The sequence below is a fragment of the Mustela lutreola genome, chromosome 1 (genome assembly GCF_030435805.1).
Source record: "Mustela lutreola isolate mMusLut2 chromosome 1, mMusLut2.pri, whole genome shotgun sequence".
NCBI classification, from domain to species: domain Eukaryota; kingdom Metazoa; phylum Chordata; class Mammalia; order Carnivora; family Mustelidae; genus Mustela; species Mustela lutreola.
The window spans coordinates 68,324,042-68,340,845 of NC_081290.1; the positions used below are offsets into that span (position 1 = coordinate 68,324,042).

The 16,804-nt window shown below is 56.2% G+C and overlaps 1 protein-coding gene and 1 long non-coding RNA gene across 4 annotated transcripts in view; one reads left to right on the top strand and one right to left on the bottom strand.

The window, feature by feature from the left end:
• Positions 1 to 11,117, bottom strand: part of UVSSA (UV stimulated scaffold protein A) — a 30,107-nt gene extending 18,990 nt beyond the window's left edge. Inside the window, exons 1-7 of one of the 3 annotated variants that reach the window (XM_059167308.1) lie at positions 11,046 to 11,117; positions 9,357 to 9,456; positions 8,098 to 8,428; positions 7,345 to 7,465; positions 6,087 to 6,482; positions 5,070 to 5,182; positions 4,683 to 4,811 (exon numbers count right to left, since the gene is read on the bottom strand). In XM_059167308.1, coding sequence (XP_059023291.1) covers positions 4,683 to 4,811; positions 5,070 to 5,182; positions 6,087 to 6,482; positions 7,345 to 7,465; positions 8,098 to 8,428; positions 9,357 to 9,454 — 1,188 coding nt within the window. In that variant the 5' untranslated portion in view covers positions 9,455 to 9,456; positions 11,046 to 11,117. Of the gene's footprint in view, positions 1 to 4,682; positions 4,812 to 5,069; positions 5,183 to 6,086; positions 6,483 to 7,344; positions 7,466 to 8,097; positions 8,429 to 9,356; positions 9,598 to 11,045 lie in introns of all 3 variants that reach the window. The other 2 variants (XM_059167290.1, XM_059167299.1) reach the window with 2 other exon arrangements.
• A 223-nt stretch (positions 11,118 to 11,340) lies between these two features.
• On the top strand, positions 11,341 to 14,693 carry LOC131827220 (uncharacterized). The gene is made up of 2 exons (XR_009351949.1): positions 11,341 to 12,117; positions 12,197 to 14,693. It is a non-coding gene; the product is annotated as an uncharacterized LOC131827220 (long non-coding RNA).
• The last annotated feature ends 2,111 nt before the right edge of the window (positions 14,694 to 16,804 follow it).

The following is a 16,804-nucleotide window of genomic DNA, read 5'->3' on the forward strand; positions in this document are numbered from 1 at the left end:
GCAAGGGAACAGGGACCCCAGGCCAGCACCACCCAGGCCACACAGAGGCCTCTCAGACGCAGACCAGGCTACTGCACATGGCCTCCCGCTCAGGAACGAGCTGATGCACAAGCACCACCGTGTCCAGAGTGACTGGTGCCCCCTTTCTTGTCTGATCCAAATGGGCTCGGGATGCAGTTCCCCAGGGCTTTGCCTTGGCGACAGGCTGCCAGCGGCACATGCTATGGGGCCATGGGATGCCTGGAGGTCCATTTCCAAGGCGAGGTGGGGTCCGGGCACATCCGTCCCCCAGCACAGGTAGTGACCCGGGAGCCGCAGGCGGGTAGCCTCTCCCCTGCAGCCACTGCCCTGGGGAGGCCCGTGGGAGCGGACGAGCCGTGGGACAGGATGCCAATAGCATGACCACGGAGCACACAGTGCTTCCTGGTTAGAGCCAGCCACTTGCCCGGTTCTCACCACCCATGGAAGTGGCACCCACACAAGAACAGGGAAACCTGCTCCCTCAGCCAAACCTGCACAGGCAAAATGCAGGTGACCAGTGGCCTCGGAGACTGAGACTCACGTGACATCCCCCAGACTCAGTTTTCCCACCTGTGTAATGGGGAGGTGACATCACCCACCTCCCAGGGCTGCTTGTGGGAAGGTGTTCAGGGGCAAGAGGTGCACAGCAGCATAGGGCGAGCCTGGGCGCAGTGGGGCTGTGCTCCAGGGCCCTAGGGCACAGGGGAGAGGGCTGGCCCTGAGCAGTGGGGAGCCTATGTGTGCTCTCCCAGCACCGAGGCGTGCGGACCCCTCCCCCAGCTCCAAGCCCTCAGCCACAGAGTGGCCTTCAGCGTGATGGAGGGAGCCTCGTCTCCAGGAAGGTTGTTTACTGGCCCTGCCGAGCACAAGGTCCCCACTGCCGGCTGATTTAGTTTCCCTGCCTCCCTGGGGTGCCTGACTCATTCAACATTTCATTCCCCAGCTTCCCGCTCTGTCCTTTTCACCTACAGGGAGCTGACACTCACATGGTTCCCACCGTACAGAAAACTTGTGGGACACGATGACAGCAAGAGCGTCCTGGGCCCCTGCCCGAGGCGGGAGGAAGTTCCTCCGCCAGAAGGCCCATCCGCTGGGAAGACCGCTCAGGCAGGCAGGGGTGGCTGGCATGAGAGAAAGCCTCCCAGTGCCCTGCAGGGTGATGTCTGCTTTTGGAATGAGGATGTGCTGGCTGTCTAAACCTTGTGGCCACTGTGTCAGATGGCTGGTCGGTGAGAACAGAGACACCCACACAAGCATCTTACCCACTTAAACCTACAACCCAGCCATTTAAAAAAACCCATCTTCCTGAGAGTTTACATAAACTGATGCTTGAAGTTAATTTTTTCAGACATATTAGTTGGCAGGAAATTAATATTTTGTTAATTACACAATACAAAATAATTGGTGATCTTGACTACATAATTAAACCGCAGGCAATTTCAAAGTTTACAAAGGATTTTTATCAGTGTAATGAATGTAGCAGGCGCGGATTATTACACTCCCCACAGCAGCAGGCTGGAGACTAAATCTACCCAATGATGCTCCACATCGATCTATCTGAGATTTATCCCCAGCTGCTCCCAAACACAACAGAGACACACTCTATAAAACAAACAGTTAAACGTATTTAAACTGGCTTAAATACTTCTCAAAGTCGGAACCTCTGTGTCAAAGGGAAAACAGTATGTACAAACCAACAGCAACCCCAAACCAGAAAGGGCCACCTTCCAACACCCCCACCCCAAGGGCTTGCTCCCCATGGGCTGACTGCAGCAGCATACCAGCCAGAAGCCCTGTGTCTCATCTCCGGCCCATCCATCTGAAGTTCTCCAATACTGAATCCCTCGTTCCCAAGTCAGCACCCCCAGCTCGGCCTATTGTGCACAGTTAGGACGCTGAACCCCTGTGGGAGGAGAAACGCTAAGGCAAACCATGTAGGGCAGCTCGCTCATGATTTCTAGGGACCGCAGTTGTTCCCGCAGCCACAGGCCCTTCGTGGAGCAGGAGCTGATGGGCAGATACACAGCGGCTATTCTGGGAAGCGACGCTCACCTGAGCGGGGCGCTGCCACTCAGCCATTCGTGCCCCAATCGCTTCATCTCCAGGTGCCGCAGCCCGCCAGTGCGGCGAGCACAATCTCCAAGGATTTCAGAGCAGTTCCTTTTTTCAATCAGTTTGTGGAGAAGCGTCTGGAAACCATCAGCGTGCTGACAGAGGCGGGAACGCTCCCTTCCCACTGTGCCACCTTCCCCCAGGCAACCCAGTGACTGGCTCAGTTGGCCCTGCTGTCCCTGCGCAGGAGGGGCTGGGCCCCTTTTCCCACAGTGCTCCTCTGGGTTGGCCTCCCACCCTTGCCAGCGCCCCCAGGATCCCCGACGCCCCTAGTACCCCCGATGCTCCGTGGAGCAGCATGGAGCTGCCCCCACCGGCTTGGTTGTCTGGGGGCAGTGCAGGAGCTGCCCAACAGTCCCAGCACAGTTAAGGCCCTGTGGGGGCCCTAGGGGTCCATGTGGGGACAACAGCAGCCACAGCAGAGCTCGAAGCCCAACCCCGACAGTCCCAGGGCACCCAGAGCCCACTCTGTCTCCTCCAGACCTGGGGTATCTGGAAAGAGGGCTCCCAGTTGCTGCTCACTGGCCGCCGCAGGCTGGAACCCACCACACAGAGCACCTTGTGCCTCCCACTGGGAGACTGCAGCTTCCAGGGACACGCAGACCCCTGCCTCACTGGGTCCATTAGGAGATGGGCCCTTCCCCTGGGGGCTCTACAGCCACAAGGCAAGATGGTTCTTCTGCCAGCTCTAGGCTCGGGGCCCTGTGGGCCCCAGTGGTGCTGTGGCCCCAGGCCCAGCAGGACAAGGTCATGCTGCCCAACCAGCCCTCATGGCTGCCAGGGCTCTCTCCAAAGCCCCTGCTGCTCTGAGGGTGCCTCACCAGCTCCTTCCCAGTGCAAGCCCCTACTGGGGAGGGGGGGCTGGTCATCAGGGCATCATAAAGGGGGCACCCAGAGGAGCCAGCCTGATTCCCTACCCCTCCCTGCTCTCAGGCCAGCCTCTGCTCTGACGCCATGATCCTGGCTTGTCTAATGTTCAGAGCTAAATCCTGACATGCTGGGAAGAGCTGACCAGATTACCTCCCTCTTGAGACCAGAAAATAACCTTCCTTTGCTGTAAAAAAAAAAACAACAAAAAACCACCTTGGTCCAAATTCACACAACTAACTTCTTAATGAGGTCACATCCCCAAAACAAGGCTCTTCAAGGAATCTTGTGCCCACAGAAACCCCTCTAGGACATCGACCAGCAAATACCAGGCAGCATGCAGGCTGGGCTCCCTGCCCAGAACGTTCCTCTGATGCCACAGCTTTGTGGAAGAAAGGCAAGACCGCCCTCTGCCGGTCTCCGGGGACCCCCACACCTGCACCTGGAGGACAGCGGGGCAGATGCTCAGAAACACACGAGGGCAACGGCCCTGCAACAGGTGTCCAGTGGCCCTGGAGAGATCAAGGTCACTAAGGTCCAAGACCCAGCCTGTCACCTACTGTCTATCCTAGATCTGAGTGGTTCCAAATCTGCTCTCTTCCCCACTGGGGAATGCTGTTCCTCCCACCACAGAGCTCCTGTTGGAAACAGTTACATCCACCGAGAGCCAGGGCCCTGCTCAGTGGGCCAGGTCCGGGGTCCCAGCACCCTGGCAGAGAGGGGCACTCTGGGATCTGCCTTCTCACTTCTGAGAGGCCAGCAGCTGTGCTGACACCCCGGCAGCCCCGCAGTCCAGCTCTGGCTGTTCCACCCTGCTGGCAGGCCCTGAGAACAAAGGACACAGCTCTCAGGTCCATCCCAGACATCAAGGTCTAGGTCCTGGCACAGGCCACGGGAGGTATCTCAGGAACTGATGGACTTCACCTGTGCCCCATCAACAAGTGTGGGCCTGTCCCAGCTCTACAACCTTGCCCCGGGACCCAGCACTCAAGGTGACCAGCCACTCCCGACCAAACCACATGGGACCCATGAGGTGCCACCTGACCAGCAGACACCTGGCCTGGACTGGCTTCCCCAAATGGGGCACCAGGCCACATGTTCACCCCACCTCGCCGCCCAGGAGCTCCTCTGTGGGGTCCTGCTTGGGAGGGCCTCCCAACTCCCCAAGCCAGGGACATGGCTCTCTGCATAAAGCCGAGGCCAAGTCCTGATTCTCGGTCTGTCACAAGTACCCTGACACCAAGCGCCCTCAGCTGCAATGTAGGTGGAAGGGATGAGGCCCTGAAGCCTGGAAGGCCCTTACCAGCTCACAGGAGGCTCTGCTGGGGTGCTCGGGGGGCTCAGGGTGCAGCTGTGCAGTGGGGCTAAACTAGGTCTCAAGTCAGCTCATGGCCAGCTACCAGATCTCCTCCAGGGCCCTGGGATCTCCCTCCAGACTAGCTCACTCCCCACCACACCCCAGCTCTGCCACTCCCTCCTGCCGTAGACCCTGTTCCAACCCTTCATCCATAGGGAACCTGTTGCTCTCTGGCCCCCAGGGCCAAAGCCTCCATTTCAGGAGAGGAGCTCCCACTATTAAGAACCAGAATATTCCCAAAGTCCAGTGATGCTTGCTGACTCAGAAAAGAGCTCAAAGAGATCTCCCTGCTGTCACCCCTCCCCAGCCCAGTGGTGGCACTCACCTCCCTCCGACGTCCCTCCTCAGGCTTAATGTCCAGCTCTTCCGACCGCCGCAGGGTGGTTTCCAATTCTGCCTTCAGGTCGATGGCAGCTTCTAAGTGCCCACCGTGGATCCCCGCGCGGGTGAACAGCTGCCAATGAGGGGGCGCATCACTTGGGCGGACCAGGGCACCCTCCCCAACCCCCCAACTCACCCCTGCACACCCCGTGGAGCACACAGTCCTTCCCCACCAACCTCCCCACCCTGCATCATCCCTGCACACCCCGGCACGTGCGACCTCACCTGGACCCAGGATGGCACAGCCCTCCCCACCCCCTTGCAGCGTCACCCCTGCACACCCCATGGGCCCCTGACTCTGCCCCAGGACACCGGCACACACGGACCTCACCTGGACCCAGGAGCGCACAGCTGGCAGGAACTTGTTCTGGATAAGCTTGAGCGCGTCCCGGGCTGACTGGATGACGGCATGGTTGTCCTCGTCCTCATGCACCCTCAGGCTGTCTGGAACAAAGCATGAGGGTCACTGAAGGAGCCAGGGTGGGTCACCCAGCACCGCGGAGGGACCACCCACACTGCTGCCCACCCTGCCCCAGCCATGTTCTGCCCGGGACCCTGCACCTCATGCCTGAGAAACAGACGCGCTACTTAAAGATCTGGCTTTGGTGGGGACCATCTCCCCCCGCACACACTAATGCCTCCCCCCACACCACACCCCAAGGCCCCACACGGCTTTCACACAGATACACAAGCCCCAGGCCATCCAGCAAGCCCGGGGAGCTGTCAAGCCCCCTCCCCCATACAGCCCATACCACAGCTCAGTCCCAAGGGCCCCCCTCTGCATCCTGTCACCTGATCTGTCTCTAGCCAGGCAACCCACCTCCTGCACATGGCCTGCTCCCTGGCCCCCAACAGCTCTTAGCTCCCTGGGGCTGCTGATACCCAAGAGGTCCAGGGGCAGCAGGTCTTCACACAACTAGGCTGACCAGCCTTCCTCTGTGAACACCCCTAACGGGCCCCCAACCACCCACACCCCACACACTGCCGGGCCATACGGGGCCCTGCCTCTCACATGGCATCCTTGCAAACGTGATGGAAAACCACAATCCAACTACGAGTGGGGGGCACCTGATCCCTTACAGTCACCCTCTGATCCCGATAGGCCAGGGACCAGGCACTGCAGCCTCCCCAAGGGCTCTCCAGTGCCCCAGAAAATGAGGCCAGCCCATCACAAGGAGGATCTCAGGGTAGAGCCACGGACACTGAGCCTTAAGTCACCCCTCACCCCAACCTTGGGAGTCTCTTCCCTGCTCACCGTCTGGGGAAGTCTGGGCTCTCACCAGCATCCCTAAGGCCCGTGGCTGAGGGGAGAGAGAGCCCTGGCCGGCCAGCAGGAGCTACCAGTTACCTGAGGAGAGCTCCACATTCAGCATGTACTTGTGGGAACCCAGCCCATGGCACCGCACGAATTCTTCCTCGTCACTGTCTCTGTCGCTGTCCTCCTCCTCCTCGTCCTCGTCCTCCTCCTCCTCTTCATCCTTGGCCCCTGAGGTGGTCTGAGGGGGCCCCGCCCCACTGCTGGCTCCTGGACAGCTGGCAGAGGCAAGCAGGGTCTTGCTACAGCAGGGCTGCTCCTCGTCTCCGTGATTTCCTGCACTGGCCCAGCTAGAGGCACTCTCCACAGACACATCGAAGGCCACTGTGGGCAATGAGGCGCCCAGGCCTGTGGCAAAGTCCAGTGGCACCAGCAGCCGAAAGCAGCTCTCCACCTCTGTGAGGCAGCACCGGATCTCCTCGGCCATTTCTGTAAACACATGTATGGCCTGTTGGGGCCACCAGCACAGGGCACTGCCTCCCCTGGTGCAGGGCCCAGGATCAAGGGTAGGGTGATGTTCTGGGAGCAGGTGGGCCCAGGGGCAGGTGGGCTGGGGGGTGACATGTCACATGTAAGTATAGGTCTCCTCCTGCCCCCCAGCAGAGGCCAGTGCCCTGGGCGTGCAGAAGCTTGGTGACTACTGGGAAACCACCAGCTCAGCAGCACGAGGCTGCCCTCTGGGACGTCCTCAGAGACACCCTCAGGTCTGGACTTTGGCCATGAGGGTCACGGTGCCCCGGACACTGAGTGGGATGTGCCACCACGGACAGAGCTTTCGGACAAGGGAGGCCTGTGGGGAGCCATCAGGACACACACCATTTCCCAATCCTCCCTTTGGAGCACATCTCGACCATTCCATTCCTGCCAGCCACTTGCCGATGGGATCTGCCTGGGGCCAGCCAGCACCCTCCTCAAGTGACAGAGGCCTGCTTCCAGGCTCCCCCTAGGCCAGGCAAGCCAGAAATGCCTTAAGCTGGGGCCTGCCCGTCATGGAAAGGGCCGAGTGCTCAGAGGGATCAGGTTTTGGAAGTGGGGGGTGCTGGCAAGAGGAAACAAGGGCCATGAGATGAACAAACACATATTCCCTGCTTCCTCCAGCAGAGACTTTCCAGGAGTCGTGAAGGAGAACTTCCATTCTGCACCACCAGGGGGCGCGGGAGAGACGCGGCCACCCAGAGATTCCTGAGAACAGGGCTCAGGTCTGCCCTAACCTGGGCACCGAGGGTGGGCTGCACAAAGCCCTGGTGCAGCGCAGCAGGCCCAGCGCCCTCAGGCCTGGTAAGTCACTCACCCTCCATCTCCCTGATGGCCCGCTCAGACTTCTCCCGGTAGATTCTATCCAAGCGCTTCTGCTTCTCCTCCTCCCGCTTTCTCTCTGCCACAGTCCGTGCACTCACATCCTGAAAATCCACCTGGGAAATTGAAGGGGATGTGAGACCTGACTGCACAGAACACAAAGAAATAAGTCAAACAGACCTAGGAGACGTGCCAGCACAGAGCCAGATCCTCCGGGTCCCTGGGGTCCAGCACTTCCAAACGCAAGGAAACACATTTGACAGCAATGATCGATCCCCAGCCAAGCACAGCCAGCCCACAGTCCAGAAAGCAGCATGCCTCCGAGAAGAGTGTGTGCGCCAGGGAGTGGAAGGAGCCACTCGCCCCACCCCGGGACCTAGAAACACCCCAGGAGGGGACCTGGACATGCAGTGTCAGGCAGCATGCTCAGGCTGTAGAGGGGACCAGCCAGCTGCCCAGACAGGAGGGCAGGGGTGGTGGCAGCCAATCCTGGTGGGTCTCATGCACCCAGGACCACCAGAGCCCACAGCAGACCTAGGAGGGATTCAACTCCAGGACACAGAACAGGGTTGCATCTGAGAAGCTAACCCCTTTCTCCCATTTGGCTTTCTGTGAAGTCGGGACCAGAGTCCCAGCTCTCTCCACCCAGACCTGCTGCCCTGCTCCCAGGAGCCCTGCCCCCAACACTGGCTGGCCCTGAGAGGCAAGTCTGTCCACTAATGCAGCACAGAGCTTGTGGCCTGCCCACCTGTTTGCTGTGTTTTAGAAAGTGGTAGCCAAGAGCCAGCTTCTTGTAGGCCGCGCCGTACTTCTCATTCCACCCTTGGATGGCCCGGGTGGCAGCCTGTCGCAGCCTCTGGGCCACCTCCCTGGGGGGCGGCAGGGGCTGCTCATGGTCAGTGCCCAGTGTGAGTTCCAGAAACTCCTGGAAGTTGGAAACAACCAGCATCCTGAACTGGTGGGACCGGGCGAAGAGCTCATCTATGGCCTGGAATGCGGAGAGGCGGATCTCGGCATGGTCCTGGCTCAGCTGGGCCATGAGCAGGTGGTAAGCACGGCTGAGTTGCTCCTCCGAAGACCTAGGGACACCAGTCATCCTTGCCAGGGCCTGATCCTGTGTGTGTGCACAGTGTGCAAAGCAGCAGGGACGCACCCTCTCCCACTCCCCTCCCCTCGGTCCAGAGCAGGCTGGACCAACGACTGCCTTCAGGTTCCCGCATGTTTCTGTATGACCCACAAGCAAGAATGGCTTTTACGTTTTTTAATGAAAGAATAATACTTCATGACATGTGGAAACCACGAGAGCCAGCGTCAGTGCCCATCAAGTTTTATTGGGACACAGCACAACCACCCCGTCACATTGTGCCTGCTACTGTCCATGGCTGAGAGGCCATCGCAGAGATTTTATGGTCTGCAAAGCCTCAAGGAGTTACAGTCCGACCCGAGCAGAGACCCCTGGTCCCCAGCCTCCCCTGCAGGCCCGGGAGGGCACTGAAGCAAGGAGGAAGGGACCTGCTGCCCCTCCCCCCGCAGAAGCCGGCATATACCCTGCCCCCTCCTGCCGCCCCTCCCAGCTACCTTCCCTGCAAAAGAAGCCACCACTGTTCTGGGTCTCCAGGGAAACCTGATCTGGGCTGCAATTTTTTTGTCAAAAGCTAAAAACTTCATTACTTAAAATCACTTATGCTTTCCTGTTTTGTAAATACAGGATAAGGACAAATCAGTGAATCTCAAAATTTGTTCCAGCTGAAGCCACCTTTGAAGTGTTAAAGCCCCAAACGCCCTCCCCCTCAACCTTGGGACCACTGCCCCACAAGGTGACTGCCCACCAGAGCTGGGACCTGCAGGGTCCTGGGGGAAACATCCTGGGCCTTTCCTTCCCCGTACAGAGGCCATGGTGGGGGCAGACGGGCAGGGCTGACAGACAAGGTGGTGAGAGGCCTGCCCCCAGGAGTGTCTGGACCTGCACAGCCAGCCAGTGTTGAAACGCTGAACCTTAAGACATACTTGCAAATTTTCTTCAGTTCCTTCATTTTCTCAGGACTCAGCTGGGGTTCTCCCGAAGTCGTGAGCTCTTCAACCAGGTTGGACAGTTTCTGATCCATATCTAGAAATACGCGTGGCAGAGACACGGAAGGACCACCTAGCCTTCGCGGTCTGTTACACGTTTCCTGAGCTCACTGTGTCCTGGGCATTCCGGGGGTCTGCAAGGCTTGCCCCTCCAGCCCTAGCCTCTGATGTGACCTGGCTGCGGAAATACAACGCAGATGGTATTCTGGGCACAGCATTTTGGGTGGTAAATCAGGAAAAGCACAACAGAAGAGTAACTCTAGAGTCCACATGTGGGAGGTACCTCAGCAACCCAAGAATTCAACTGCCTAGATAAAATTTAAATGAGCTTTTCCCAAAGGTGCCTGTGGCTCTTTCTCCCTTCAGCAGCACAGAGCTCATTCACAACCCACAGGAAGCCTCTGCAGACGGGAGAGCGAGTGGCTACCGGCCAGAATCACTTGCACTCAGAACTCTAGGGCTGAGCAATGCAGCAGGTTTGCAGGAAGGGAAACGAAGAGCGAGGCTGATGGCCCAGGAAGTCAGTCATTCAGCAGGAACTGAAACTGGGGGCAGCACGGGGGTCAGGCTGACTGGGGGACTGCTTTATTTGGTAGAAGGAGGGGCCGGGCCCAGCACTGTACACGCACCCCTCCAGGAGCCACTCTCAAGCAATAACGTTTGTCACCGACACTAACTCAGTACCCGCTTGGCAGGTGTAGGGAGCTGCTCATCTCCTCTGAGCACCCTCCCGGTATCCCCCACTGACCATGGGTCCCTCCCATGGACTCTGCCAGAGTTCCTAAGCCCAGGGCACCATGGCCACACAAGACAGAAGAAGGGGTATCCCAGAGAGGAGGAGAAAGCAGTGACCAGGGAGGAGGAAGCGTCCAGAAAGCGGAAAGGGTCAGGGTCAATGTCCTAGCGAGGAGAAGAAGGGGACCGTGGGGTGAGGGGAAGGAGAGGACCCTGTGAGGGGAAGAGGAGGAGGGGGAGGGGCGGCAGATGAGGATGGATAGGTGTCCCAGGGAGGGGGAGGAGGGATGGTGTCCTGGGTGGGGAGAAGAAGGGACAATGTCCTGAGGGGCAGGGGGAAGAGAGATGGTGTGGTGGGGAGAGGAGGAGGAGGTGGTGGTGGTGGTGTGGGAGGGGGAGGAGGAGGAGGAGGAGGGATAGTGTCCCAGGGAGAAGGAGGAGGTCGTGGTGGTGGTGGTGGAGGGATGGTGTCCCAGGGAGGAGGAGGAGGAGATGGTGTGGTGGGAGGAGAAGGGGAGGGAGGTGAGGGAGGGGGAGGAGGAACAGTTTCCCAAGGGAAGGCAGAGAGGAGTGGGGGGGGGGGGGGTTGGGGGGGGGGGTCGGGGGTAGGGGGGAGGGGGAGGAGGCGGAGGAGGATGAAGACGAAGGGGAGTGGGAGGAGGAGGGGTGGTGTCCCAGAGAGGAGAAGGATGGAGAGTTGGAAGGGGAGGAGGACGGCGAGGAAGGAGGAGGAGGGGTTGGTGTTCCAGGAAGAAAGCGGGGCTGAGGGGCGCGTCCTGGGGAGAAGGACAGAAACAGTCCTGGCACGAGGACGGCCCTCAGGACCCCAGCCCTCAGGACCCCAGCCCGGCCGCAGCCCCTGCCCGGTATCGCGACGACCGCGACACCTACCGCGTACCAGGCCGCTCGCCTCGCCCCTCCCCTTCCGGCAGGAACCCCGCCCCTATCACGTGCCCCAATTCGCCACAGTCATTGGCTCGCCCTGGCACGAAGGGCGCGGTGACGAAGGTCAGTGCGGCGACGACCGCGCCTAGGCGCGACGCGACCGCTGTCACCTTAGCCCGCCCTTTCCGGCGAGGACCCTGCCCACCTTCGGTCACGTGACCGCAAGCTCGGCAGTCAGTGGCTGGCCCTGAGGCGCGAGCGCCGGGCGGGGCCGAGATCTGCGCGGTGACTCAGGCGCGCTCCCGGAGGGTCAGGATGGCCGAGGCGGCCGCGAGAAAGGAAGCGGGCGGGCGCAGCAAGTCCTTAAAGGGGCAGGGTACTCTGATGCCGGGCGAGGCAAGGCGGGGCTGGCCCGAGGGGTGCGAGCGTGGTCTCCACGCCGCGGTCGCCCAGGAGTGTGCGATTCCCAGGCCTGACACCGCGATAGGCAGGCCGGGATGGCCCGGGTGGGAGCCGGTGCGCGCTTCTCCCGGGGGTGCCGGACACCCCGCGGCCCCGTGCTGCCTGCTGCCCGGCACGGACGGCACGCTAGGCCCTGGCCCTCCCTGCCCCGCTGTCCGACCCGCGCTGGTGACCGCTTCCGGAGGCGGTGAGCTCGAGGAGCCCTCGCCGTGCAGGCAGGGACCCCCTCCGGGCTCTGGCCAGGGTGCTTGCCAGGCTTTGTCCTTCAGGACGCCCCTCGCCCCTGCCCACTGAGCACTGCAGGCCAGGCTCTCCTCGTCCGGGCCCCGCGCTGGTGCGGCCCTGGTGCAGCCCAAGCCCCGATCCGTGCCGTCCAGCCGCGCGTGTGCGCCCGTGGGTTCCCTGGGCACCCCCACCTGTGGAGGAGGACCTGGGGGTGATCCGCCCAGCTCTCCAGTTTCTTGCACCAGGGGGTCCCCTCGGGGCCAGGCGGTGGCCTCACCCAGCGCCTTCTTGGAGCCTGTGCCTGTGTGCCCCCAACCCACAGGCTGAGTGCTACCATCTCCTCGGACTTTTGTCTTTGCCTTTGCCTCAAGAACACCTGCCTCACCCCCAGGTACTGAGGCCCCCGGTGCTTGGGGCTCTTTGAGGGGGTCTCCACAGGGACTCAGAAAGTAGGTTTGCATGTTTTCTAGGATCTTGGGGGGATGCAGAATGGAGTGGAAACACCACGGACCTCTGCACATGGGACCAGTACCAGATGGATCTGAACGCCCTCAGTAGTATCCTTCTTAGCAGCAAAAGTGATACCAGCCCATACTACCATCAGTCGGTGGTAGATGAATGTCTGTCCTTCAGCCAAAAAGGAGGAAAACACAGACACCCTCGATAACACGGATGAACCTTAAAAGGCCCTGATATTGCGGGGTTCCATTGACACAAAATGTCTGGGGAAGGCAGATGCCTGGGGATAGATTAATGGCTGCTGGTGGGGAGTGTGGCAGTCAGCACGCTAAAGCATCAACCTGGATGTGTCCAGAGAGGCAGTCATGGTATGGCAGCTGTCGCTCAATAATGCAGTTATGGAAAGAGAAGAGGAAAGTGGGAAGCATGCCGACTCGTCCTTTCTGTGCGCCTGATCCCACGCCTGGAGGTTGCTCTGAGCAGCCTCCAGCTTGGCAGCCTCCCTGCATCTCCTGAGGTGTGGGTTGGCCTTTCTGGTCTCCCAGCTGTTCCCATCAGCACATAAGCATGCAATTTCTCTTCGTCCCAACAGAACCCTGCTCTGCATCCACCTTACCCCCCTAAGCCTGTTAGGATTGTGGTGCTTTGTGCAGCAGGACTCCCCAAAAGAGCTGTGCATTTGCCCTGCACCTCTTTCTCCTCTGACCCCTGTGTCCACCCAGTGGCCTGTGATGTTTGTGTGGCTCAGTCACATCTGCCTGCTTGCCTCAGCTCAAGTGATGGGATGTTTGTACTTCCACGTGCTCAGGCCAGTGACCTGGGGGCTGCTGGCACCCCATGTACAACCCACTGGGGGACCCTTGCAGGCCAGCAGCTGGCCTCACACCTGTAGAGTCCACTTATCTCACAGCAGCCAGGAAGAAACTGTCAGTGCCACCCACTGCCCACATCTCCAGCTCTGCTGCCTCCCTCCAGCAGTCAGGCCTCCACAGAGCCCACTCTCCTACCTGGAAGGCTGCTCCCAGCCCACCCTCGCCAGCCTTGTAATCAGCCTCTTCATGCCCTCTCCTTAGGCAGCTCCACTTCATTCTGCAGTGCTCAGACTCCATCACACAAGGCTCATAATTTTTTTTTTCTTTTTGCCCTTAAAACATACAGTCCATGAGAACTGGGGTCTTTATTTTGTTTCATGAGGTCAGGCACAGAGTACCTGCTCAATATTGAATGCTGAATAAATAGAATTAGCCCAAATGAATGTGTTGAGATCTAAAGGATATTGTAGAGGAACCAACCAGGACTTTAGAGATGAGGAAACCCAGCAGGACACACACAAACCCATCCAAGGCACGGCAGGACCACAACATGGAAAGGCAGTGATGAAAAGCAGTGGAAGAGAAAACTCATTATACAAATAGTTACAAAGATAAGAAAGGGAACAGCAGACTTCTTGGTCACAACACCATAAGCTTGAAGACAATGGCACGAAATTTTTATTTTATTTTATTATTTATTTATTTGACAGACACAGCATGAGAGAGAACACAAGCAAGGGGAGTGGGAGAGGGAGAAGGAGATTTCCCACTGAGCAGGGAGCCGGATGCAGGGCTTAATCCCAAGACCCTGGGATCATGACCTGAGCCAAAGGGAGATGCTTAATGACTGAACCACTCAGGCACCCTTGGCATAAAATCTTTAACATACTAAAAGAAAAAACTAAAAAAATTGTCAACCTGGATTGTATATGCCTTGAATTATCCTTCCCAACCTGAATTAGATTGAAATAGAACACTTTCAGACCAAGAAAAGCTGAGTGAATTCATTGCCAGCAGGTCTGCATGGAAGCATACAGTAAATTCTTTAAATGAGGAAAATGCTAGCAGATGCAAACTTAGATCTATAGAAGCAGTGAAGAGTGCTGTAATTGGCAAACATGGGTAAATATATCTATTTTGTTTTAAATTTCTTTTCTAAATCATTGGTTGCTGAAAGCATAAAAAGGTATTGCAAGGTACGGAATACAGAATGTCTGTAGAAGTAAATACGTGGCCACAGTGGGGTACAAAGGGCAGGAGAGAGGCAGTAAGTTTCTGATTCTTATCATATTTGAAGGCACTTGTGGTCAGTTAAAGAGGTATACTGAACTAGAGCAACTACAGACATACAGCTAAGAAGTCAATGGAGACAAAATAACTTTTAGTCTAAATTTAGATAGAAGGTAAAGACAGAAAAAATAACAGAAGACAAGCCGGACAAATGGAAAAAGAGTAACAAATCCAGCAATAATAATCACGTTAAATATCAGTAGTCTAGACACTTGCTCAATTGAAAGGCAGTGATTGTCCAGTTGGATTAAAAAGACCCACATGTATGCTCTCTACAAGAAACAGACTTCAAATTTAAGACTTGGGTTGGAAGCAAAAGGATCAAGAAAGAACTAACATACAAACACTCAACGGGAGGGCCAGAGTGGCTGGGCCAGGACAAGGTGGACTTTATTTGACAGACAGAGATCACAAGTAGGCAGAGAGACAGGCAGAGAGAGAGAAGGAAGCAGGCTCTCCGCTAAGCAGAGATCCTGATGTGGGACTCGATCCCAGGACCCTGGGATCATGACCCGAGCCGAAGGCAGAGGCTTTAACCCACGGAGCCACCCAGACACCCCACCAGGTGGACTTTATAACAAGAGCTGTTACCAGGGAGGGTGTTTGTGCTTAGTAACAGATTCCAGATACATGAAGCAAAAGCCCATAGATGTAAAGAGGACATAGACAAATTCACTTGTAAACTTTTAAGTACAAGTAGGGAGATCAGTAAGGATAGCAGAGACTGGCTGCCCGTCACAAATTTGACTTGGCTTGCACTTGCAGGACACGCCCCCGACAGCAGGCAGATGTTCTCTTTAAGTGCACATGGAACACTTACCAAGGCAGACATAAAACAAACCTCTATAAATTTAAAAGGATTGAAACCATCTGGACGAGATTTTCTAACAATTACATGAAAACTTAATAACAAAAAATATCTGGGGACGCCTGAGTGGCTCAGTTGGTTAAGCAGCTGCCTTCGGCTCAGGTCATGATCCCAGCGTCCTGGGATCGAGTCCCACATCGGGCTCCTTGCTCGGCAGGGAGCCTGCTTCTCCCTCTGCCTCTGCCTGCCATTCTGTCTGCCTGTGCTTGCTCTCTCCTCTTCTCTCTCTCTGATAAATAAAATCTTAAAAAAAAAAAATATCTGGAAAGTCTGCAAGTATTTGAAAATTATCTAACAGGCTTCTGTAACCTGTGGGTCAAAGAGAAAAAAAATCATAATGGAAATTATAAAATAGTTTGAACTGCATGAAAATGAAAACAACATTAAAATGTATGGGATGTTTATATTAGAAAGGAAAGGCCCCAAAGCAGTAATCTAATATTCCCCTTAAGAAGCTAGAAAAAGGACAATTAAACCTAAAATAAGCAGGAAGAGGAAAACACTAAAGAACAGAAATCAGGTACACAGAGAACAGGCAAACAATAGGGGAAAAAATCAAAGACCAAAAGGTGGTTCTTTGAAATGATCCATAAAATTGATAAGCCTCTAAGTAGACTTCAAGAGAAAAGAAACAAATGACCAGTTTCAGGAATGAGAGGGGCCATCACTACAGAACCTACAGATGTTAAAACAAAACAAACAATAGAGTATGTTGCTCAGCCAAGTACTAGCAAGTCAGATCCAGCACCACATTAAGACCCACACCATGAGCACCAGAGGTTTATCTCAGGAACTGAAATTCAACTGCTCAAAGCTAATCTAGTTCTCTGTGTCACCCTTATCAGAACAAAGGAGAAGAGCCTTATGGTAATTTCATTAGATGAAGAAAAGAACATTTGACAAAATTCAACATGCCCTCATAATGGTAACTCAGGAAGGAGGAGTGAACTTCCTCAACCTGATAATTGCATCTTGTGAAAACCTAGAGCAGACGTGGTTCTTCATGATGGGAGAGGATGCTTTCCTGAGATCAGAACAAGACCAGGACTCTGTTCTTACCCTCCTAGTTCACACTGTCCTGGAGGATTTACCCATACAATAAGGGGAGAAAAAGAAATGCCAGGCATAGAGATTGCACAAGAACAGGCAAATGGTCTTTATTTGTAGAGATTACAATGGGTACACAGAAAATGCTTCATAACATATCAAAAAACTACCAGAACAAATGAGCTTAGGAGGGTCACAGGATACAAGATCAATATACGAAATCAGTGACATGTCTGTATGTTACCACTCTAGAATGGTTGGGAAGTCAAATTTAAAAATCTCACCGACAATAGCAGTAAAATGATGAGAACTGTAATGCAGGTGAGGTCTGGATACAGAGAACACCGTATTCACAGGCTGGTGGCCTCAATATAGTCATGATTTTTAAGTCCCTGCTGTGGGCTGAACTGCCCTCCTCACCCAAACTCATGTTGAAGCCCTGCCCCCCCCCCGTGCTGACTATATTTGGAGGCAAAAGTTCACAGAAGTTATGAGATGGGTCCTCATCCAACAGGACCAGTGTCCTCACAGTAGGCAGGGCTGTCTTTCCATGCACACAAAGGGAAGGCCGTCTGTGAGCCAGGAAGATTGACTCTGGCAAC